This window comes from Podarcis liolepis, assembly GCF_965112155.1.
Source record: "Podarcis liolepis genome assembly, chromosome: Z".
Classification (NCBI taxonomy): domain Eukaryota; kingdom Metazoa; phylum Chordata; class Lepidosauria; order Squamata; family Lacertidae; genus Podarcis; species Podarcis liolepis.
In genome coordinates this window covers 49,797,737-49,821,219 of record NC_139570.1, presented here as the reverse complement: position 1 = coordinate 49,821,219, position 23,483 = coordinate 49,797,737, and the positions used below count along the sequence as shown (strand labels likewise).

General features: G+C 45.1%; 1 protein-coding gene across 18 annotated transcripts in view; it reads left to right on the top strand.

Moving 5' to 3' along the window:
- Nucleotides 1-23,483, top strand: part of STRBP (spermatid perinuclear RNA binding protein) — a 115,715-nt gene that overhangs the window by 35,704 nt on the left and 56,528 nt on the right. For 11 of the 18 annotated variants that reach the window (XR_014521581.1, XM_083485848.1, XM_083485846.1 and 8 more), the window contains exons 2-3: nucleotides 20,199-20,386; nucleotides 22,934-23,154. Coding sequence is in view for 17 of the 18 variants with exons in the window: in XM_083485848.1 (XP_083341974.1) it covers nucleotides 20,384-20,386; nucleotides 22,934-23,154 (224 nt within the window). In the remaining variant the exon portion in view is untranslated. Of the gene's footprint in view, nucleotides 1-14,382; nucleotides 14,521-20,198; nucleotides 20,387-22,933; nucleotides 23,155-23,483 lie in introns of those variants that run through there. The other 7 variants (XM_083485833.1, XM_083485843.1, XM_083485842.1 and 4 more) reach the window with 2 other exon arrangements.

Below are 23,483 nucleotides of genomic sequence, written 5' to 3'. Positions count from 1 at the left end.
GCAAAATTCATCCTCCTTCCCCTCTTCTCCCACCTGCCCCCATTTCTTACTTTTGCTGTCTCCATGCTTTTCTTCCATCCACCTGCCCCCCCCCCCCCGCTGCCCTGCTTGTTTTCTCAGCATTAGTCCCTTAGGAATTATTCCTGGATATGCAAGCGTCCTGCAGCGTGTAACTATTTTTAGCTCTGCAGTGCAGCGTTTAGCAGATCCCATTGTATTCTTGTCTTATGACTGTGGTTTATCCCACCCTTTATAAAAAATACCTTAAGAAATTTCCACAGGGGAACCAGATTGAGCGGAATGGTGAAAGGTGCTTTGCCACCCCTCTCCATCCAGCAGTGAATGTGCCGCTGCTTGGAATATTGTTGCCTTTGCAAATTAATTTCCAGTTTTTAGCTCAGCAGTGAGTCTTTGCTTCCCTTCACTCTATTTGGCTCACCTGTCCCTGCCTGCTTTCCAGGGGTTCCTTCAAAATAAGGTTTACAACCTGATAAAGCGAGCCCTACTTAGAAAGGAATGTCCCCTGGTGATAGGAAGATAGCAAGCTGTCCTCTGCAGCAGGGATGGCCACCAGCCTGGAAAGGCTGAAGAGAGGTTTGGACACTGGCACAGTTATCTGAGATATAATAAAGTTAAAACCCATAAAGGGTTCCTCAATCATATATTTAGGAAATCTCTATTTACTGTATGGGAAACAAACAAACAAAAAAAAAATACTGGTACCCAAAACCCCTTGGTGGTTGTCCCCGGTAGAAGTAATAGCAGTAAAAAAGAAAAATATGGGCAATAATTGGCTAATGTATAAGGAAATGTTAGAAGAAGAAAATAACCAATTGAAAATTTAAAAATAAGAAGAATTAAAGCTGAACTGGCCACAATATTATCAGTTAAATTAAATTTTTAAAGCAGATAAAAAGATAAATGGATTTGACACAAAGATATCGGATTTAGAAAAAGAATTATTATTAAACAATAAAAATATATTATCTAAAACATACAGACTATTACTAGACTGGAACCGTAAGGACGAGGAGGTGAAGGAGGTGATGGTGAAGTGGGCACATGATTTTGGTTATCCAATTGAGATGGAAAAATGGGAAAAATTAAGGAAAAAAGACTTAAAATTCACCGTGTGCTATCTGATAAAAGAAAACTTTATGAAAATGATATACAGATGGTACCTGACCCCATCCATATTAGCAAAAATATATAAAAAGAATAACAATATGTGTTGGAGATATAATAATAAATAATAATAGTAAATTTTATTTATATCCCGCCCTCCCCAGCCGAAGCCGGGCTCAGGGCGGCTAACAACAATAAAACAGTGTTTATTTAAAAATAAACAAAATGAAGGAACCTTTTTCCACATGTGGTGGACATGTCCCCACATTAAAAAAAAATGGGGCATGATCTATGAGGAACTAAAAAGAATGCTAAAACACACATTTTTAAACAAACCTGAAGCTTTCCTATTAGGCATTCTAACAATAAGCATTCCAAACAAAAATAAAAGAGTGCTTCTCTGTGTGACAACAGCGGCCAGAGTGCTAATAGTGAAATATTGGAAAAGTGAATTAACACCAACAAAAGATGAGTGGCAATTAAAGTTGTGTGAGTACCTTGAACTAGCCAAAATGACAGCCCTAATAAGAAACCACTCAAGCGATTAGGTAAAAAAGGAATGGTATTGCTTCAAAAACTATCTGATAAAATATGTTTACAAAAATAATACTTTGTTGTGCCTAGATTAATTTCACAGTTATATGGGATAGATTGATGTTAATAAATGAATACAGAATACTCGCTGCTTAAGAAAAGTATAGAAACCACAAAGAAATAGAGGGAAGCCAATCAACAATAGAAGGGATTCAAACTAGTTTTCCAGAACAGAAAGAGACTGTAAAGAAAAGAAGGAGTACAAATGTATAGAATAATCAAATCACTGTTTGTATCCTTTGAATAATTTGGTGTGCTTTATCAATTCTTTTCTTTCTTTCTCTTTTCTCTCCCCCCCCCTTTTATTTCCCTTTTATATTTTTATACTTTTTTGTGTTGTATTTTTTCTTTTTGGTTTTGAATATTTGGATGTAATGTTTAATATATGCTTTCTTTGTAAATTTTTAGAATGTAATAAAGATTGGGATAATAAAAATAAAATTAAAATAAAAGAGGATTGGACAAATTCATGGAGGAGGCAGCTACCGATGGCTACTGGCCAAGATGGCGCTGTCCTGCCTCCATGCTCAGGGGCACTTATGCTTCTGAATCTCTGTTTCTGGAAGCCACAGAAGGAGAGAATGATCTTGCCCTTGGGACCTGCTTTCTGGTTTCCCCAAGCCCCTCAGTGGTTGGCCACTGTCAGAACAGGGCAGGTGAGGCACCACCCCTGAAAAACTCCTCCTTAACCTGCCACCCACCTCTCATAGCTGGGTTGGAGGACCTGAGGATGGGCTTCTGAACATAGCATTGGCCCTAAATTTAGGGGTGCAAAAGCTTAAGGCCTAGCTTCCTACCTAGTGGTGCAGCAATAAAACTCCTAGCACTTTTGCAAAGTTAAGTACGGTCCAGTATGCTTTGAAATTGAATGGGCGACTGCATGTTGAAATTCCTGGGTTCCCTTCCAATTCTACAGTTCTGTGATTCTGACAGTACTGCAGCTGGGGCTCTTAGGCAACAAGGGAATGTAGGAAATGGCTTCACACTGTGCCAGACCATCTAGCTCGGTGTTACCTGTGTGGGCTGACAGGCACAGGGATCTCTTGTAGCCCTACCTGGAGAAGCCAGGGATTAAACCTAGGGACCTTCTGTATCCACAGCATGTTCTCTTTCAGTGAGCCACAACCCTTTCCCCTCCAGGGGGAGCCCCATCTTGCTATTCAGTGTGTACTGGGTGTAAGAAGTGCATCCTGGATCAGGCCAGTGGCCCATCTGTTCCACCATCCTGTTCTCACAGTGGCCAACCAGATGCCCACTGTGGGAAACCAGCATGCAGGATTTGAGCACAGGAGCCCTCTCCCTAGTAGGGTCTCAAGTTTCATTGGCGCCCTGTGCAATGCCAAAATTTGGTGCGCCTCCACCTCTTGCACTCCATTCTAAATAATAGTTGTGGCATCCCCTGCAGCACCCCTGAGACTCCGCACCCAGTGCGACTGAACCGGTCACTCTCCCCTAAACCCACCTGCGTTCTCCCATCCTGCAACTTCCAGCAACTGGTATTCAGAAGTACCGCTGCCTCCAGCTGTGGAGACAGAGCGCAGACATCATGGCTAACACTGCTTGCCCCTCAAGACAACCCTTCTGGACTCTGGCCTGGATAGTGCTGGGTGCCCAGGTTGCAAGACGGACTTGTGCGAGGGGTGGGTGGTGGTTTCCCCTCTCTTGCACCAGCAGCAACTTCTCTCCCCCCCCCCCTTCCATGGCCACAAATACCGAAGGGGGCAAAGCGGTGCTGCTTGCGCTGTGATTAATCAGGCAATTGCGCAGAATTGCAGCTATGCTTTCTTCTCTCTCCCCCCCCCCCAGTGCAGGCACACCAAAGGGACATTTGCTCTGACACTAAATGACTGCGTGCTTGTTTCTCAGTGACAGATCTGTGTGGCTGCATCTGAGGCACCTCAGGCTGAGGCAAGAGCAGAAACCCAAGAGAAGCCACTGCTGAAATGTGATGCGTAATCAGCGCCTTTTGACATGCAAGCCGTCTCAGCACATATTTCATGCTTAGGGGTGGGGGTGGGGATGAGGAATGGAGCCTGTAGTTAAAATGGAAGCGTGGTAGTTGTGTCATTCTTCCTGGGCATGCATGGACATTTTTCATAGCAATACAGTCCTATGTATGCATACTCACAAGTAATCCCACTATAACCAGCAGAGCATGTTCCCAAGTAAATGGGTTTGGTGTTTTGTTTTTTGGATTGCATGCTAAGAGATTCTTTGGTCCAGTATGCAAAGCAGAACCTGCTGTTTCTCTTCCTCCCTCCTCCCAGCCCCGCCCCTCCTGTCAGATCACCCTGCACCAAGGACGATCTTTGATTGCAGTCTTACCTGGTCCACTTCCTTTTATGCTAGAATCTCGGGTCTGCTGAAGTATGCTTAAATTTGCAAAGCAAGGGTTGCATGCTCAAGAAACCCTGAAAGCTTTCACACTATAAGTGTGTGCTTTAAGCAATCTGGAGTTAGGACTTCTGCTAGCAAACAGAAGAAGTGCTCTGCTGAAATTCTCGGCTGCCACTAGGAAGTGGCCACTGAACTGCTGTCTAATTTCTGTCCACCACAGACTTGATCGTGGTGCAAACCAGGCACTTTGTACTCACTGAAGAAAGCTGCCTTAGTGCACAAAGGTTATTGCAGAGCCGGATAGGAACATGGGAAACTGCCTTACACCCAGTCAGATCATTGGTCCAGAGGCCCCTGTTCCCAGCCCTACCTGAACATGCCACAAGGAAAGCAAAAGGTCTACTACTGAGCTACAGCCCTTCCCCACTCATGAGACACTGTGGTGCAGTCCTTAGAGTGCTGGGGTGAGACCTGGGGGGGGGGGTGTTCTAGTCCCCACTCAGCCGTGAATCTCACTGGGTGATCTTAAGCTAGTCGCTGTCTCTCAGCTGCGCCTACTTCACAGGGTTGTTGTGAGGATAATTACGGGGAGCGGGAGAACTCTGCATGCCACCTTGAGCTGTTTTCAGGAAAAGCTTGGTATAAATGTAGCTGAATAAATAAATAAATGGCAGTTCTTGCAAGTGAGTCAATCTGCAGACTTTGAAGTGGGACGAAAACTAGAGCCACATCCATTCTGACTCAAGTGAAAAGTTGCATATAATCCTGTGTAGGAGCCAAATCCGTTTGTGGGCTCCTCCCTTGGGCAGATGCAGCTTTTGGGCTCCTCACTGTTGGGATCTGCCACACACTGGCTCACTGACTTATTTAGCTGCAGCTCACAGTATCCTCTGGCTTGCGGATTGGGACTGAGGGTCTCTTACAGAAAGTACCCTCAAGACGAATAGTGATCCTCCCTTATTTTGAGCAATGCCTGGTCCATGAATAACCAGTGGTGCCGTTGCGTGATTGTGGACTCTGGACTTAATGGCATCATGTCCAACCTCCTCCCCCCCCCCCAATCTGCCCTAGTTAAATGGTAAAATGTATTATTTCACATGCTTTAAAATGTGATGAGCCAGTCCTGTTGTGTTGGGAGACAATGGCAGGTGCTCCTGATGGCCACAGTGTCCTGCCTTGATGGCATCACTGTGAATCATAGCCATCGTAGCGCCTGAGAAAAGTAGAAAGCAGTGCAGGGAAGAAGTTTAATGAAACCTGCAAACAGGCTTGGTTTGGCTTATTTTAAAAAAAATGCTGTGTGTGTGTGTGCATATTCATACGAACCTCATTATTTATCTTGTCCACACCATTTTGAAATGTCTAAAGACAATCCAAAACATCTGGTTTCTATTAAGGAAGCGTATTTTAAAACATAGTGCAGACATTCAAATCCAATCCAAAAAGTGTTTATTTTATTTTTCATTTCATTTCATTTTTTATGCTGGTTCCAAACCCTGCTTGTCCTTACTAAAGGAATGCAGTAGTGGCAGCAGCTGTTTGCCCTCTTGAATTATTTCCTTGGCTGTCCCTTATTGACTGTATTTTGAACAAGTTGGCACTTCTCTCCCCGTCCCTCTTCTTTTCATTTTGCAAATCTGCATTGGTACCACGGCCCCCTTCCTTGTCTCTCTTAGCTGGTTTAAAGTTTAATGAGCCTTCGCTTAAATGCACTGCTAGCTTGTCAGTTGCTGCCTCAATGATTTTATGCATTTATTTATTTTTTTAAAAAAAGTGGGATGCAAAGGCAAGGGAAGTCAGGGACTCGGAAATACAGTTGGTAACAGGACCTGACACCGGAATCAAAATGGGGCAGAGATTCTTCCACTGCAGCTGATCCTCTCTGTCTGTCCCTATGACGGTTGGTGGTGGTGCGGCTCACAAACCATAAGGTGCCGTAATGTGCAAGGACAGCCCTTTTCCTTGCTAGCACGACTGCTGATTTAACCTACTCCTGCGTGCCCTTTCGTTAAATATTTTAGTGTATCTGACTGGAGGCAGACCAATCTGTCTCTCAACCCAACCCCACATCGAAAGTGCATTTAAGTGGGCTCGCTGTGCATGATGTGCGTGCTCACCCTGTATTTATGTGTTTATTTATTTGTTTATTTTCTTTGCCTCTGGTAAATGGGTCTCTGTCATGGTTTCCAGAGCCTGTTTAACTGGGGCAATTGAGGGCCAAAAGAATCATGCGTGAGTGTCATCGTAGGCAGCGAGTAACACCCATAAACTTCTTCCTGATCAGAGTTGTGGTCCATCTCCAGCCTGAATTGCTCCATGTCTGGGTTTCTGCAGATTAAGCTGTAGGGCACTAAACCAGAAGCTGAGGGTGTGGGGTGGAAAGTGACCAGGGACATTTACACACAAGTTCTTTCTCAGAGTAACCAGACTTACAGGACGAGGTGAGATGTGAAAGAATTAGGGGGAGGATGGCTGATCACGGGGGTGTTCTGAAAGGCAGTTTCAAGTATACAGGGAACGAACTGTGATAGGCTAGAGCAGGGGTTCAGCAAACTTTTTCAGCAGGGGGCCGGTCCACTGTCCCTCAGACCTTTTGAGGGGCTGGACTATATTTTGAAGGAAAAAAGTGAACGCATTCCTATGCCCCACAAATAACCCAGAGATGCATTTTAAATAAAAGGACACATTCTACTCATTTAAAAACACACTGATTCCCAGAGTGTCCACGGGCCGGATTGAGAAGGCGATTGGGCTGGATCCGGCCCCTGGGCCTTAGTTTGCCTACCCATGGGCTAGAGCAGTGTTTTTCAACCACTGTTCCATGGCACACTAGTGTGCTGCGAGTTGTTGCCTGGTGTGCTGTGGGAAAAATTGAAATATTTTTTTAAAAAATGTCAAATTTTTGCCCACTAGGCGGGCGCCGGACTGTGTCCACCCTATTTTCCATCTGTCCTGGGTGGGGATCAGATCAGATGGGATCGGATGAGAGCGGACAGGCGGTCCGCTGTCATCCGATTCCCCATAGAGAGCAGCGGGGCTCTGACATCTCCCTCTCTGCACACAGTGGTGGTGTGCCTCGTGATTTTTTTCATGAAACAAGTGTGCCTTTGCCCAAAAAAGGTTGAAAAACACTGGGCTAGAGCATGGCCCACTAGTGGGCATTTCAGGATTCCAGGTGGGCGGTAGGGGGTTCTACGGCACAATCTGAATCCTCCTTCCATTGAGAGAGATGAGTGCTCTATTCACATTCGGTGGTTACCAGGAAGTGTGGGCGGGTGCAAGCGCACATGAAAGCACGAACGAGAGTGAGTGTAACACACCCTTGTGTTTTGCTTATGTTTCTGAGGCACCAAGTGGGTATACAGCCTAGGGCCCTCGTACCTATGGGACCGCCTCGCCTAGTATGCCCCATGGAGGACCTTACTGCAAATAATAACATCTTGGAGGTCCCAGGCCTCACAGAGATTAGACTGGCCTCGACCAGACCAGGGCCAGGGCCTTTTTTGCTGTGGCCCCGACTTGGTGGAACGCTCTCCCACAAGAGACCAGGGTCCTGCGGGATCTGACATCTTTCCGCAGGCCCTGCAAGATGGAGCTGTTCCGCCAGGCCTTTGGTCGGGGTTCAGTCTGACTCCACTTTCCCCCATAAGAACTTGCATGAAAGTGCCCCCCAGCTTTTCTCTTAGGCTCATATAAGATCAGTATAAACAGTTAGACCTGGTGGGCATTTAAGGTCCTCATCCCTAATTTGTGGGTTGCCATCTGATTAGATTTCACTTTGATTCTGATTTGATCTTAGGATGTATTTTTAATTGATTGCTTGATTTTATGGTAATATGTTATATATTAGATGTTAGCCGCTCTGAGCCCAGTTTTGGCCAGGGAAGGTGGGGTATAAATAAATTTTATTTATCTATTTATTTATTTATTTATTTATTTATTTATTATTAGTATTATTATTACTACATGCATAGGCAGGGCAGCTGCAGTAGAAAAGTATCCAGTGGCCCTGCCTGTGACTGTGTCCGCCTTGTATGGCCTGGTGTACCGTATAAGGCAGGCATGGGCAAACTTGACCCTCCAGATGTTTTGGGACTACATCTCCCATGACCCCTAGCTAACAGGACCAGTGGTCAGGGATGATGGGAATTGTAGTCCCAAAACAGCTGGAGGGCCGAGGTTGCCTATGCCTGATATAAGATAATCAAGAAAGTAACGCCAAAAAGGGAAATAATCTAAACGCAGGAGAGTGATTGGTGGGGTGATGTTATAAGATGTTTTCAACAAGGGGAGGAGTGGGAACTGATGCACGATAGCAGGGACAGTGTGGTGTAGTGGTTAAGAGCGGTAGTCTCGTAATCTGGGGAACTGGGTTCGCGTCTCCGCTCCTCCACATGCAGCTGTTGGGTGACCTTGGGCCAGTCACACTTCTTTGAAGTCTCTCGGCCCCACTCACCTCACAGAGTTGTTGGTTGTGGGGGAGGAAGGGAAAGGAGAATGTGAGCCGCTTTGAGACTCCTTAAGGCAGCGGTTCTCAACCTGTGGGTCCCCAGATGTTGTTGGACTACAACTCCCACCATCCCTGAGCTCTGGCCTTGCTAGCTAGGGGTGATGGGAGTTGTAGTTCAACAACATCTGGGGACCCACAGGTTGGGAAGGCTGCCTTAAGGGGAGTGAAAGGCGGGATATAAAATCCAAACTCTTCTTCTTCTTCAAGGACAGGCAGAAGTGGAGCAGAGTGCTTGTAAAATAGGAGAAAGAGGGAAAAGAAAAGTTATAGGCAGGAGAAGGAGGGAATTGTTGTTGACTAATAATAATAACTGGGCTAACTAGCTCAGCCCTACTTCTGGGCATTGCCATAAGGAAGGTAAAAGAACAGAATTTGAAAAGGACATGAAAAGGAAAAGGAAGGGGGAAAACCGAAAAAAGGAAGAAAAATAGAAAAAATGGCCGAAAATAGTGGAGTAGAGAAAACAGGGACAGGCAAAATCATGGTGTTTGGAGTGGCTCGTGTTTTGGCAAGTTAAGTTTTGTTATCTTAGAAAGTAAAAGAAAGAAGGAAAGGAAGGAGATGGAGAGAATAAAGTGAAAGAGAAAAAGAGACCCCTGTTATATTGATATAATATAAGGAAGGTAAAGAAGAAGACAGGAAAAGTAGAAAAGGGGGGGATTTCTTTTTATGGTGACACATAATAAAAATTGCCACCTAATACAGCGTTGTTTTTGATGTTTCAATAAAAGGGGAAAGGGGGGGCACTGTGTGGAGCGCAGATCAAAACATGGTAAGAGTAAAAGTAGTTGTTAAATTGTGCAACAAATATAGAACCCATGTCTGGAAAAAAGAAATATGCTCTTGGCTATTTACCAGAGTACCTGAAGATGGGTTTTGTTGAAATCTGTTACAAATAAACAGCTTCCAATGTGTTTACTGTGCCACAAGACATTATCTAATGAAGCAATGAAGCCAAGTCGATTTGGAGAGCATCTTGCTACAAAGTATTCACAAGATAAAGATAAGCCCATTGAATATTTTCAAGAAATCTATGAAAGATTTCAAAATCGTTCAACAATAGCTGCATCGTTTCAAAAACAACATGCAAAGAATGACGATGGATTAACTGCAGTTTATTGTGTATCACAATTAATTGCAAAAAGCCATAATATTGGAGAAACTTTGATAATACCCTCTATTAAGAATTTATCTCAACAGTAATGCATCAGGACATACCTGAAGTTTTAAAAACACTGCCCCTTAGGGATATGAATTTGCTGAATAAATTTCTAAAAAGGGATACAAGAACGCGAGACGTGAGGAAGTCGGGAAAATAAGTTAATTGAAAATGAGAAATTAAGAAAGAGGGAATTCTTGTTTTTTTGTTATTATTTGTGTTTTTATCTCTTTTCTTTTTCTTTTAATGTTCTTAATGTCTGTATTCTTGTATTGTATTGTTTTTTGTGACTTTGTACCTTTTTTGTCTTTGTATGCTTTTTATTGTGAAAACTGAATAAAATATTTATTAGGGAAAAAAAACACTGCCCCTTAGTGATAGCACAGTAAAGAGACACATTGATGAAATAGTGGCTAATGTTGAAAATAAACATAGGTGTTCTCCAAAATTCTTCATTTTCCATACAATTGGACAAGTCTGTCATTGCAGATAATAATGCTCTACTGATGACATATGTCTGGTACCTTGATGAAAACATTGCAAGAAGAAATGCTATTCACTGTCATTCTGATTACAGATACAAAAGGATTATCAATATTTAATGCTGTGAAATCATACTTTGCACAAAATAATATACCCTTGAACAATATTGTTGCACCATCAATGGTAGGTCGCTATTGTGGATTTGTTGCTTACTTGAAGGAAGAAGTGCCAAACGTTTTGTGTATTCATTGTGTTGTACACAGACAACATATTGTAGGAAAACATTTAAGTACAAGTCTCCATTCATCATTAAGTATAATAATTAGAGCTGTAAATAAGATCAAATCTAACACCAAAGATAATAGAATGTTTTGACAGCTGTGCCAGGACAATAATAATAAATTGGATATGGAAAAACGATTTTAAGATACAGTAATACCTCCATGAACGTCCGCCTCATCTAGCGTCTATTCTGGCGAACGTCCACAGCAAACCCGGAAGTACCGGAACAGGTTACTTTTGGGTTTGCCGTTCACACATGCGCAGAAGCACTAAATCGCACTTCGTGCATGTGCAGAAGCGCAAACCATCCTGCACATTGCGTAGACGCAGCAGTTTGCCCTGCCTCCTTTTCGGCTAGCAGCCGGGACTCCGGAACAGATCCTGGCCACAAAACGAGGTACGAATGTATTTTGAACTTGAAGGTGCATGACTGGATGATAAATCCTTTTATAGCCAATGTTGCTGAGGTTGATATAACTTGCCAAGAAGAACTATTAGAACTTAAAAATGACGAAGAGAGTAAATGTAATTTCGGCAGTGGTGGATACCAAAAACTCTGGCAAAATAAAAAAATGCCTGCATTATATCCAAATATGTGGAAAATGATATTCAATTTATTGATACCTTTCCCTACCACATATCTTGTAGAATCAGGCTTCAGTGCTGTTAATCATATTATGAGCAAACAGAGAAACCATCTGAATATCACCGAAAGAGGAAACCTTCGTTTGTCCCTTACGAAAATTGAACCAGATATCACATACTTAGTCTCACAGCATCAGCCTCAAGGATCTCATTAATCACCAGTTAAAAGTAATTTCAATTTATTGTTTCCACATTTAACTTCATAAAGTTAAAAACATTATAAACATGCATAAAGTAGAAATAAAAAGATAAATTTAAGTACTTAAAAAACAAAAACCTCCTTTCTACTTGTGCTAAAATAATTGAGTTACTGCAGCACTGGTGGGCGGTAAGGAAATTTTACCATCAAGAAAGATGCATTAGTGGGCGGTAGGTATAAAAAGGTTGACTACCCCTGGGAAGATGCCAGCTGAGGATTATTCTCTACACAAACCTGAAAAGGCAGTTCAGTCTTCTAACCCCAGAGAGCGCCCCTACAGCTCTCCTGTGAATAAATCACCCTCCCACAACCACTTCAGCTTAAATACTTGCCTCTCTGTGCTGAGAGGTTTCAATGAGCTGGTCAGCCATTGGCGTCTGTTGTTGGTGGACAAGCAGGAGAAGGAGTTATGCATCTGGCAGCCACAAGCAAGCACCCAAGCAGCATGTGTTGGGCATGGCAGTGCCCCACTGGGAGCTGCTGCCCAGGCAAACTGCTTCCCTTTGCATCATGGATGGGCCATGTCTGGATCTGCTACTTCGTTAGATCCTTTATCACAAGGGTGGGAAACCTCAGGCCTGGGGGCCGAATACAGCCCTCCAGGCCTGTCTGCCTGGCCTTCAAGACTCTCCCAAGCCCTTCTGCTGTAATTCACTCTACGCGGGGCTGCCCTTGAAACTGTCCCAGAAACTCCAGCAGGTGCAGAATACTGCAGCCAGACTCCTCACAGGGTCCCTGCCATGGGAGCATATTCACCCAGTGCCATTTTTTGCACCTGGTTGAGCCTCAAGGATTACCGAAATGTATATGCTTTGAAGCCTTGAAGTATATGTTAAGGATAGACAATATGGTAAGGCGTATAGCAATAAAGAGTAGAGTATTTCAAAAATTGAAGTATGGTACCAATATTTTTATTGTAAACACCAAATTAAACATATTAGCAATTTTTGTTAGAAATGTGCTATATTAACAAACTTATGTGAATTACTGTATTTTTTGCTCTATAACTCACTTTTTCCCTCCTAAAAAGTAAGGGGAAATGTGTGTGCGTCTTATGGAGTTAATGCAGGCTGCACAGCTATTACAGAAGCCAGAACAGCAAGAGGGATCGCTGCTTTCACTGCGCAGAGATCCCTCTTGCTGTTCTGGCTTCTGAGATTCAGAATATTTTTTTCTTGTTTTCCTCCTTCAAAAACTAGGTGCGTCTTATGGTGTGGTGCATCTTATAGAGCAAAAAATACGGTAGTTTATGCTTATGAATATAACAAATAAGTGTTGCCGACCCCCCGCAAATGGCGACGACATTCTGTTTTGGCGCTCACAACCCAGGTCCCAGGAGCCATTTGGCTCCTAGCTTTTCTATCCCAGTTTCTAATGCTGCTTGTTGCCTGTTTTCAAGTTGTGTGCAAGGAAGAATGAATTTACTAAAGTTTAGGGCAGCTCCGAGGGCCACGTTAGCCTTCCAGGGGCAGCATGCCAGCAGTGGGTGTGATGAGAGGCAAAGTGGGGGAGCAGCCGTGGATGTGACTCTTTACCTTTGAAGGTTAGGTTTTACAGTCGTACCTTGGATCCCAAACGCCTTGTGAGTCGAGCGTTTTGGCTCGCGAACACCACAAACCCAGAATCAAGTGTTCTGGTTTGTGAACACTCTTTGGTACCTGAATGTCTGACGCAGCTTATGTGACTTCCAGTTGGCTGCAGGAGCTTCAGGGGTCCCTTTATCTTTACTTGTAGTAACTTGTAGAGTCTGCTGTAAATAATAAACACCTCTAAGTAAACAAGTTACTGGTGGCAGCGCCTGGTTCCTGCTTCGCCCATCCTGCCTGCAACTGATTGCTTTCTGGAACTCTGCGTATGCTCTGCTAAGGTCTGGCTAAGGTCCTGCAACAGGTCAAAGTTGCAAAACACCAACAAGCTCTGCAGCTGCTGCTCCTTCTGGGAGTGTTAGCTGGTACAGGCACTCACAAGGAGCAGTTACTCTTCTTCTGAACATTTTGGTGTTCTGGGTAGATTTGTTGGTCTATGTTTTGGAAGCTTGAGTATGGAAATCCAAAGAACTGGTTCTACATGCTCTCTACAAGCAGTGCTTCCTAGCAACACAGGAAGGTGCCTTTTGCACCAGGCCCGATTAGTGATCCCTCTACTCTAGTCTAGTAATTGCCTGTTTCTGACTGACAGGACCTCTCCAGAATCTCCAGCAGAGGTGGGCCTTTCCCTTCACCTGCCATCTGATTATTTTTAATTGGTGATAATGTGATGGAACCCTGGGGCTGTGTGTGTGCAAAGCAGGGGCAGATATAGGTTACCTGTGTCACAGGGCAATGTTGTTTTTAGAGCTGAAGGGAATTTCAGTACAGTAGCATGTACTGTGGGAGCTGGAAGGACCCCAGTAGATATACTGGCTGCATTTGGACTTTGTGCTCAGTTGTCACCCGTGGTTAAGCATTCCATTTGTTTGCTAGCAAGGTATCTTTCTCTGGTCAGCTCTGCAAACCTTCATTCTGATCTCTGTCTCTCCCCTACCCAGAAAAAGAGTTCAATTTACAACATCAGTTCCCAGCACCGAAACTCAGGGCTTCTCAGAGCCGCTCTCGCTCTCTCCTGTGACCCAGATGCACAGTTTCCGACTGTGACAGATGCTACCAGAGAGCACCTTGGACAGAGGCCAGGAATTAAAATTATACTGCAGAAGGAACACAATGCGCTTTCTAATTTTTCAGCTGTGTAGCGAGAGAAGCTACCTGCACAATGTCTTCTATTTTAAACATTTTTGTATGGAGGTGTGGATTTCTTGCTCTGGAGAAGCGTTTTGGGAGAGAGGGATGGATTCCTCAGCTGCCTCAGTCTTAACACAAAGGTGTTTCTTGTAATCTGCTTAAAATGAGCAGTCTCTGCCCAGATACCTTTCTGTTTTTTGTTTCCTTTCTCTCTGCTGGGAGGAAAGGCCGGTTGAACAAGCTCTAACAATGATACCTGTCAAACTCGTCCTCCTTGCTAGCGAAGCACGGAGGTTCTGCAAAGCTGCGTTGTTGCTGCACCTCCAAATTAGCCACAGGTTACCGAGTGCAGTTTTCTCAGTGTGACAGCGTTCTGATAAACCAAGGTGTGTTTGTCAGCACTTACAAGCTCCTCTGGGTTTTCCAAAGAGGTCGCTTGAGCTTGGTGCATCCAAGACACTTGACAGAGGTAAGACTTGAATTCTGGGGTGGGATGTGGGCACATCCAGTAATTTAGCAGGAAAGCTTCAAGGACGGCACTGTTGATGGCGAGATGGGATTGCAGGAAAAGAGTAAAACGTATTGCATTCTGGCTGGATGGGTGTCAAAGTAGGAACGAGGCCAGGGAGGAAACCTCAATCTTTGAGTTAGGGAGTGGGATTGGACATGGCTGCTTTGAGAATCTGCTTGGCAAGCCAAGAACTCTGGTGGTTTCTGAGCAGGAATGACCTATATCAATGGGGCTTCTGAAAAGGGGTGTTCTCACCCTAAGCATGATCGAGGTGGGTTTGACCTCAGAGTAGCTAGCTTTCCAGCCTATCCCTTGTATGATTTCATTTCACTAGAATTTGAAACTTAATTCCATTGATCTAGTTTTGCCTGCTGGGCGAGTTTGCATGTATTTCTAAGCTGTAAATTTTGATTTAGTAAGCAGTGAAGTGGGGTTGAACGCCTCCAAAGTGAAAAACTTTCTAGTGCTTTGTTGCCGTGGGGGGGGGGGGGATCGCTTCCTCATTTTATGAGTTCATTAGTAACAATGGGTGGGTGTTGTTTACAACACACAAGTAAAATACAAACTTTGTTTGCTAAATACAAAGTAAAGTAAACATGCTTAAACTAGGTCATTCCATAGGATATAAGAAAAGTTTCCAGTGTAAACTGAAAATGTTTGCTTTTGCATTTTTGTCATATTTGCATTTTTCTCTGTAAAGCCCATGTCACTGTAGGCTGCACTCTGCGTGCGCAGTGCATTTTAACATTTTCAGCCTGCGCACCCCACATCAGTCTTCTTACGAGGGGGTAAACATGCCACAAAGGATTTAACTTAGTGTGATTCCAGAAATCAGAATTGTGGATTGTTTCTCCCCAGTGAATCATAGAATTGTAGAGGTGGAAATGACCCCCCCAAGGGCCATCTAGTCCAGCCCTCTGTAATGGTAGGAAACATAGCTTAAGGACCCCTAACAGGTGGCCATCTGAGCTCTGCTTAAAACCCCCCAGTGAAGGATAGCCCACCCGTTTCCGAGATAGTCGATTCCATTATCAGACAGCTCATTCTCCTTAAGCCTACACCAATGGTTGAAGGCGGACTAGTGGTCATGATTCGTTAAGGAGAAATGAGCCTTGATTCCAGGTCCATCTGTTACGCTAACTCCGGGGTGTGAAACCTCAGGCCAGGGGCCAAATATGTCCCTACAAGCCTCTCTGTCTGGCCCCTGAGACTCTGCATTCCCATTCAGCCTCACTCACTCTCCCTAGGCCACACACCAGCCCTACTTAATGCCCCCCTTGAGTGTTTTGGCTTGGCATGACTGTGTCCTTGAACCTCTGCTTATGCCCCTTGGTTGTCTGGACGGAGGGTAGAGAGGTGGTGCAGAAACTAGCCTGCTGTACAAAGGTAACATTTGCATTCGTTGCTCTGCCTGCTGCTGGCCTGGGGCACCCAGAAGGTTTCCTAGGTAGGATGTGCTTCTTCCTAAACCATGGTTTCTTGGCTTGGCATCGCTGCTGTTTTGGCTGCACTGTAATTATGCAATGAAACCACAAATGTTTTTGTATGGATGGCAGTAGCCAATTTTATTAAACTGTATTGGTGTGTGGATGTGTGTGTGTGATGTGATAGCAAAGTTAGGGCTAGGAGCTTAGTTGCTCTTCCCCACCCCTGTTTTTTGGTGCCAGGTCAGAGAATCACAGAATAGTATAATAATAGAATTGTAGAATTGGAAGGAACCTTGGGCTCTTGGAGTTGGCTCCTGTGACAAGGGTCATCTGGTCCAGTCCCCTGCAATGCAGGAATGCAGGTGCTGGCCTTTAAAGCCCTAAATGGCCTTGGCCCAGTAGACCTGAAGGAGCGTCTCCACCTCCATCGTTCAGCCCGGACACAGAGGTCCAGCGCCGAGGGCCTTCTGGCAGTTCCCTCGCTGTGAGAAGTGAGGTTACAGGGAACCAGACAGGGGGCCTTCTCGGTAGTGGCGCCTGCCCTGTGGAACGCCCTCCCACCAGATGTGAAGGAAATAAGCAACTGTCTTCTCTTTAAAATATATCCGAAGGCAGCCCTGTTTAGGGAAGTTTTTAATATTTAATGCTGTATTGTTTTTAACACTCGATTGGGAGCCACCCAGAGTGGCTGGGGAAACTCAGCCAGATGGGTGGGGTATAAATGAATTATTATTATTATTATTATTATTATTATTATTATTATTATTATTTTGCCCAACATGGGGCTCAAACTCACAACCCTGAGATTAAGTCCCAGGGATGTCAAAACTTAACTTATTTGCCATTGCATTTTATGAAAGTTAACATAAGGAGAGCCAAAATCCCATCTGGTCCAACATCCTGTTACCACACTGGCTAGTCGGATGCATGTGGGACCTGAGTTCAGCAGGACCTGTCTCCACCTGCGGTACCCAACAGAAGAGCCATGCTGTCTCTGGCACTTGAAGCAGAACGTAGACATCATGGCTAGTAGCCACTGCTAGTTCCGCCCTCCTGCGGATTTGTCTGAACCTCTTTAAAAGACATCCACGTTGATTCTCTTGTGGGAGCAGAACCTGTCATTTAGCTGTGCGCTGTGCGAAGAAGCACTATCTTTTGCCTGTCCTGAGTCTTATAACAATTAAGTTTCATTTGGATGGCTCCACAAGGTTATACACCTTGTATATATATACAGGTATATATATATATATATACAGGTCCTGCTATCCTGGTGCTCATTTATACGAAAATTCACTTATCCAAACACGAGGAATTAGTAACCTCACTATACACACCACAGATCCAGATATCCAGGCAGCTGGACCTGCGTGTAGTACTGCAAACAGATAAGCAGCCTTAAACAATCCTTACTTTTTGTGTTTTGCTGGTCTGTGGCACCTGTTTCGTTAGAAACCGTAGTGGGAAGGAGGGAAGGAGATCGGATAAACAAAAGAGCACTTATTCCTTCCTTGTTTGCTTTCTGCAAGGTTTCAGAGGGTTTCCCCGGTTTTATTTGATCATTTTGGGGTGGTCAGAAACATGTTAGAAATTTCCCCATAGGAATCAGTGGGAATTGTTGACTTGTTATGCAATTGCTCGCCTAACACACAGTTTCCTGACACTGTGATTGGATGGAGGGACCTGCATATCGCTTTAATGGGGAGAAAAATGTCTCTTTCAACACCATGCACAATCTTAAGACACCTCTTACATTATACCCCTTCTTGCTCCCCCCCCCATAACTAACCCTCCCCACAAAAAAGGTTACTGCCTTTCCTCAGAGGTAAGTTGCTCCAGCTCTGGATCTTTGCTAAACAACTATCCTTTCTGAAGTGAGGAGGCCAGAGCTGTGCACAATGTTCCATGCGCAGCCGCACCATAGATCTGAATAGCGGTGCTGTGATATTGGCGGTTTTATTTTTGACCCCTTTCCTAATGATTCCCAGTATGGAATTCTCCCTTTTTGCAGCTGCCTGCACGCTGTGCTGACCTGAATATGAAATAATTATCCATTGGGTTGCTGTCTATCAAACAGTCTCTCTTGCCCTATCCCCCAACCCTTTATTTGAGGTAATAAACTTCTGCTTGGCAACAACAAGGGGGTGGTGTGTGTTTGGGGGGGGGTGATTTGAAAGCAGGCAAAGGCACTCTTTGGCGGTTGGACCACGACTGGGAATAATCAAACCATTGTACCCACCAAGAGAGAGACAGAGAGTGCCAGGGCATGCCAAGGCAGGGCATAGAGGATCCCAACAATTAAATGGGGGGGGGGGCGGTGGCGAATGACATATTTAGACAGAGCGAAACAGACTTGACAAACAAGCAAAGATAATTGCAACTTGCAAACCTCCCGGACAAAATCCATCAGTTCTGCAGGAAAACATATATTTGCAGACTTCCCAGCTGTAAATTCAGCAATGGGGCAGGAGGGGCAGAGAGAAAGGAGAAGGCAAATGTGAGGACCAAGTAGGGCAGCTGAGAAAGGTTAGAAATGTGTTCTCTGGAAATGCACGGCTTTTACAGATAAAACAGGCGTCAGGTTATAAGGATGCAAACGAAATTCAAGACTCTGTGCACTGGGCTTCCCTTTCACCATCGTTCTCAGGGTCATTCCTTCGGCAGGTAGAAGCCCTTCGAAGAGAAAGGCCAGGTATATGATGCAAATATGTACCTGAACATCTGTCATGGATGCTTTAGTTGATATTTCTGCATTGCAGGTGGTTAGACTGGACTAGATAGCTCTTCCAACTCTACAGTTCTTGATTCAGCATGTGGAGAGAGAGAATCTGGCTCCGGCAGGGATTTATTTCTTTTTATAAAGTTTCATTTATATCGCCACCTTTTCTCCAAAGAGCTAATAGTGATGTATGTACTCCGCCCCCCTCCTTTTTATCCTCACAACCACCTTGTGAGGTAGGGTAAACTGAGAAGTGGTGTCTGGGCCCCTTGGGTTTCATGACTGAATGGTGATTTGAACCTGGGTCTCTGGGTCCTCGTAGAGAGCTCTAACCACTAAGCCACACTGCATCTCACGAGGATACTCTGGTGGCATATAATAGGTAAGAATAAAATTAAGCAGGCCACAAAAAGTGCTCCACTAAAACAAATTTCTAAATAAAACGTTGAATTTATTTGAAAATAACATTTAAACTGCACTAAGTGCACTTTATTGATTCTTCCCCTGCTCCTTCCCGATAAAATATTTCAGTTCAGCTGTTTTTTTCCTGTTGGTGGTGGTGGTGGGGAATTCAGATATTTATGCCGTGCATGACATTAATATAAAATACTTTGTTGTTGTTAGTTTTGTTTACTGAGCAGAAGTCAAACAAACATGCCAGATCTGATCTCCCATTGATTTTAGGGCAGCAGAAATTTCCGCAGAACATTTCTCATGCTCAGAATGTGTTTTCCTGAATAACCGCACCACTGAAGCTTAGAGGGTAGGCAGTGCTGCAAATTCTCTGGGCTGGCTAGTTCTGGTGAAGGGGGCTCATAGTGGCTTCCATCTTCCGTGGGGGCTTCTGCTCCCCCCTAAACCTCCCCCACCCCATATTTCAGATTTGTTTCCAGTGGTATATGAAAGTATGGGACGTTGCATTGCTTGAAAATTGTTCAAATTAAGAGTTCTTAGAGGCCAGACTAAAAAAGATATACGGTATGATTTTGTGATGTAAGGGTATAATGCAGGAACATGCACAGTCTCCATCTCCAGCCTCTAAGTGGATTTGGATGGTTTGAGTTCTGTCGGTTTCCATACACCCTTCTTAGCGTTTCCAGTTCCCTAGACCCCAAAATGGAAAAATGGGACAGAAAGTTCAAAAATTGATTCAGATGCTTGCCTGATGTACTTACCAGAGTAGATCACTCATGCAAGATGTTTATTATGCACAGGCTCAGAAAGTCAACTTTATTTCTTACAGTTAACTTTTGTTTTCTTTTTTTATATACAGTTGGTATTAAACTGTTTCTTACTTTCCTGTATGCTGAAAATCATTTTTTTAAAAAAAAAAGTTACTTGAAAACACAGTGTGGCTTCTGTTCCCCCCATCAGCCTCCCCCCCCCCCCCATATTCTCACATTCCGGATTTGTTCCCAATCTCTCACCACTTTTGACTTCAGCTTTCTGTTTCTGAAACACGCCCCTCCTCCTTCTCTGTGCTTTTTTTGCAGGTGTGCTGCAGAGTCTGACTTCTGGAGCATTGCACCTGCGTGACCTCCTGAGCCGTCAAGCGACTGAGAGGCTTATGAGGAGGTTCTGGCAGGCGAAACAGTGCCTAGCGAAGACACCCCGGAGGAGGGAGAAGGAGAAAGAGGAAGGGGAAGGGTACCAGAGCTGAAGCTCACTGTAGCCAGCCATGGTAGGTGCCCATGGCTGCAGGTGCTGGGGCAATGAGCAGGCAGGAAGGAGGCCATGGGAAGACTTCCTCCCTCTCTCCCTCTCCCTTCCTGGCCTGCTAGCAGACTTGCCAAAACAGCTTCCGGGGGAGAAGGAGGAGATGCTGCTGAGTTAAAAGGGAGGTGGTCTGGCACCACTCTCAAGCAGAGCAAAATGGTCTTTGATTTATGGCTGGGGCATCATCAAAACCCGGGGAGCACGGAGGCTGCAGTCTATGAATTATTGAGTGAAGGCATGGGGGGGGGGGGGGGAGAACGCTCAAGAATAAAGTGACTCTTTTTTTTGCTGGAAGTGGCACCAGCTATCTTTCTTGAGAGAGTGGCGCAGGCGACCTTGAACTCTGCTGGGTTGTATAACCAAATGCTGATGCTCTCAGCTCAGTCCAGCCCTTTCCCTGCCCTTCCACAAAGTGAAACCCCTGCTGTGGGCTTGGGACGTGGGCTTTCAAACTCACCTGCCCAGTCACAGGGATTCCAGGGATGCTACTCTTGGTCCCCACTCCTCCTTACCCCTTTTTGGTTGTAGAGTGCCGAGAGAGGGGAGAAAGACAGCTGTGCCTTCCTGCACTTGAACTATTGCCATGTTCTGCCGTTTCTTTAAAATCCATTTTGGACCAATGGCTGACGAGCAGGAGGGGGTGTAGGGCTGGTGGCACACTCACAATTAATGAATTCCTGCTGGCCAACTGATGGGAGAGCATCGCAAGCCTATTGATTTCTTCTGTGGTCCTCCAAATGTTATTGCTAAGAGACAGAGTGGAAGGAAGGAAGGGAAAAGAACATGTTTCAGGTGCCAGTTCAGAAGCAAATGGGAGACAGACTTTCAGGAGGATTTATTGCCTGCCAGTGCATCTGAGTCAGAAGCAGCCTGGAAATCCATGAGCCATAGGGCAATGGAGTGGAGGTTTTCATTGCTCTGGTGCCCTTCTGCTTCCCCTCTTCTCCTGTGGGTGGCGGAGGCAGGAGAGGGAGGGTAGCTGAGCGCCAGGAGGGGCACTGCTGAAAGGGGTCGCTTCCTCTTCCTCCTCCTCCAAATCTTGTGGGGATGAAGACAGATGAAGATAGAACAATTCTGGACTTGCATTTGCTTAAGGATAGGTGGCGCTGTGGGTTAAACCACAGAGCCTAGGGCTTGCCGATCAGAAGGTCGGCGGTTCGAATCCCCGCGACCGGGTGAGCTCCCGTTGCTCGGTCCCAGCTCCTGCCAACCTAGCAGTTTGAAAGCACATCAAAGTGCAAGTAGATCAATAGGTACCGCTCTGGCGGGAAGGTAAACGGCGTTTCCGTGCGCTGCTCTGGTTCGTCAGAAGCGGCTTAGTCATGCTGGCCACATGACCCGGAAGCTGTAGGCCGGCTCCCTTGTCCAATAAAGCGAGATGAGCGCCGCAACCCCAGAGTTGGTCATGACTGGACCTAACGGTCAGGGGTCCCTTTACCTTTACTTATAGAGTCCTCCAGGATTGGGTCAGGGGCCTATCTCAGGCTTTCCTAACCTGGTTCCTCCCAGATATGGTTGGATCAATCACATCCCATTATCTTTAACTATTGCCCATGCCAGCTAGGGCTGGTAGGAGCTGGAACTCCAACCAACAAAATCTGGAGGGCACTAGGTTGGGAAAGACTGGCCTGTGCAGTCCAGCATCCTGTTTCCAAGAGTGGTCAGCCAGATCTACGCAAGAAACATCAAAACAGGACAAGAAGACACTTGCATTCTCCTGCTGCCATTCCCCAGTATATGGCAGTCAGAGGAAGACTGTCTCTGGACATTTGGTGATCATAACCAATTGCTGCTGGTAGACCATCAGCACCTCCTCTTCCTCCAGTGCATTATTAAACTATGGAACTCACTCCCATGGGAGGCAGTGATGGCCACCTACTTGGATGGCTTTAAAAGAGAAGTGGACAAATCCATGGAGGAAGTGAGGGCTGTCAATGTTTGCTAGTCATTTACCTCCACAGTTGGAGGCACATTCAGATCAGTGGTCAGGCTTGGGGTAAGGTAGCTCCCTACTGCTAGTTCTTAGGGAACATAAGAGGAGGCCCACTCTTTCAAGCCAGTGGCCCATCTAGACCAGCATCCTGTTCCCACAGTGACTACTCAGATGCCCCTGTGGGGAACCCCAAGCAGGACCCAAGCACAAGAGCACTCTCCCTTCCTACATCTTCTTCCAGTCACTGGTATTCAGAAGCATTGCTGCCCCTGGCTGTAGAGGCCTAGCCTAGCCAACATGGCCAGTAGACGTTGGCTTTGAGATTCCATTTGTTTGTTTCTTTTGGTTTTAAAGCAGACTTCACAGGTTTGAACAGGTGTTGTGCCTCCTTCTGATAGGTTTGTCTGCTGCCATTGGGACAGAAGTGTGATGCCCTAAAATGCCCAGCAGGTTTGAGTCAGCCATCCCTTTTTCAAATAATGCCCTCATCCTCTCATTTCATAAAAGAAGAGCTGTTGGCAACTTCTTCTGCCTCCTCCCACCTTCTTTCTCCCTGTTATTTCCTAACCCTCTCAACAGAGATCCATCCGATCGTTTGCCAACGATGACCGGCACGTGATGATGAAGCACTCAACCATTTACCCGTCTCCAGAAGAACTCGAAGCTGTCCAGAACATGGTTTCCACAGTGGAGTGCGCCCTCAAGCAGGTCTCCGATTGGATGGATGAAATGAGCAGGGCCAGCAGGGCCGAGGGCAGCATGGACAGCAAGGAGGAGCCTTCAGACGTGGGCAGCGGCAAGTGAGTGGGTTAAAATGCACTCCCTAAAAGGGCTAAGGTTTATTGAAGCCTCATTCTTTAATCTGCTTTATATTCAGAAAATAACTCAAGTGGCGTAAAAATATATATGAAAACATGCAATAAGATATAATCGTGTGTGAATATATATATAGAGAGAGAGAGAGTGTGTGTGTATTATATTGTATTATGTCATATCTAATGTATAATAGGTAATATAATATGTTATTACAGTTGGATCCCTCTTTCTGAATGCTCACTTTGCGAAAACTCACTTATCTGAACATGAGGAATTGGTACTCAAAGCTCGTTATACACACTGCAGATTCAGA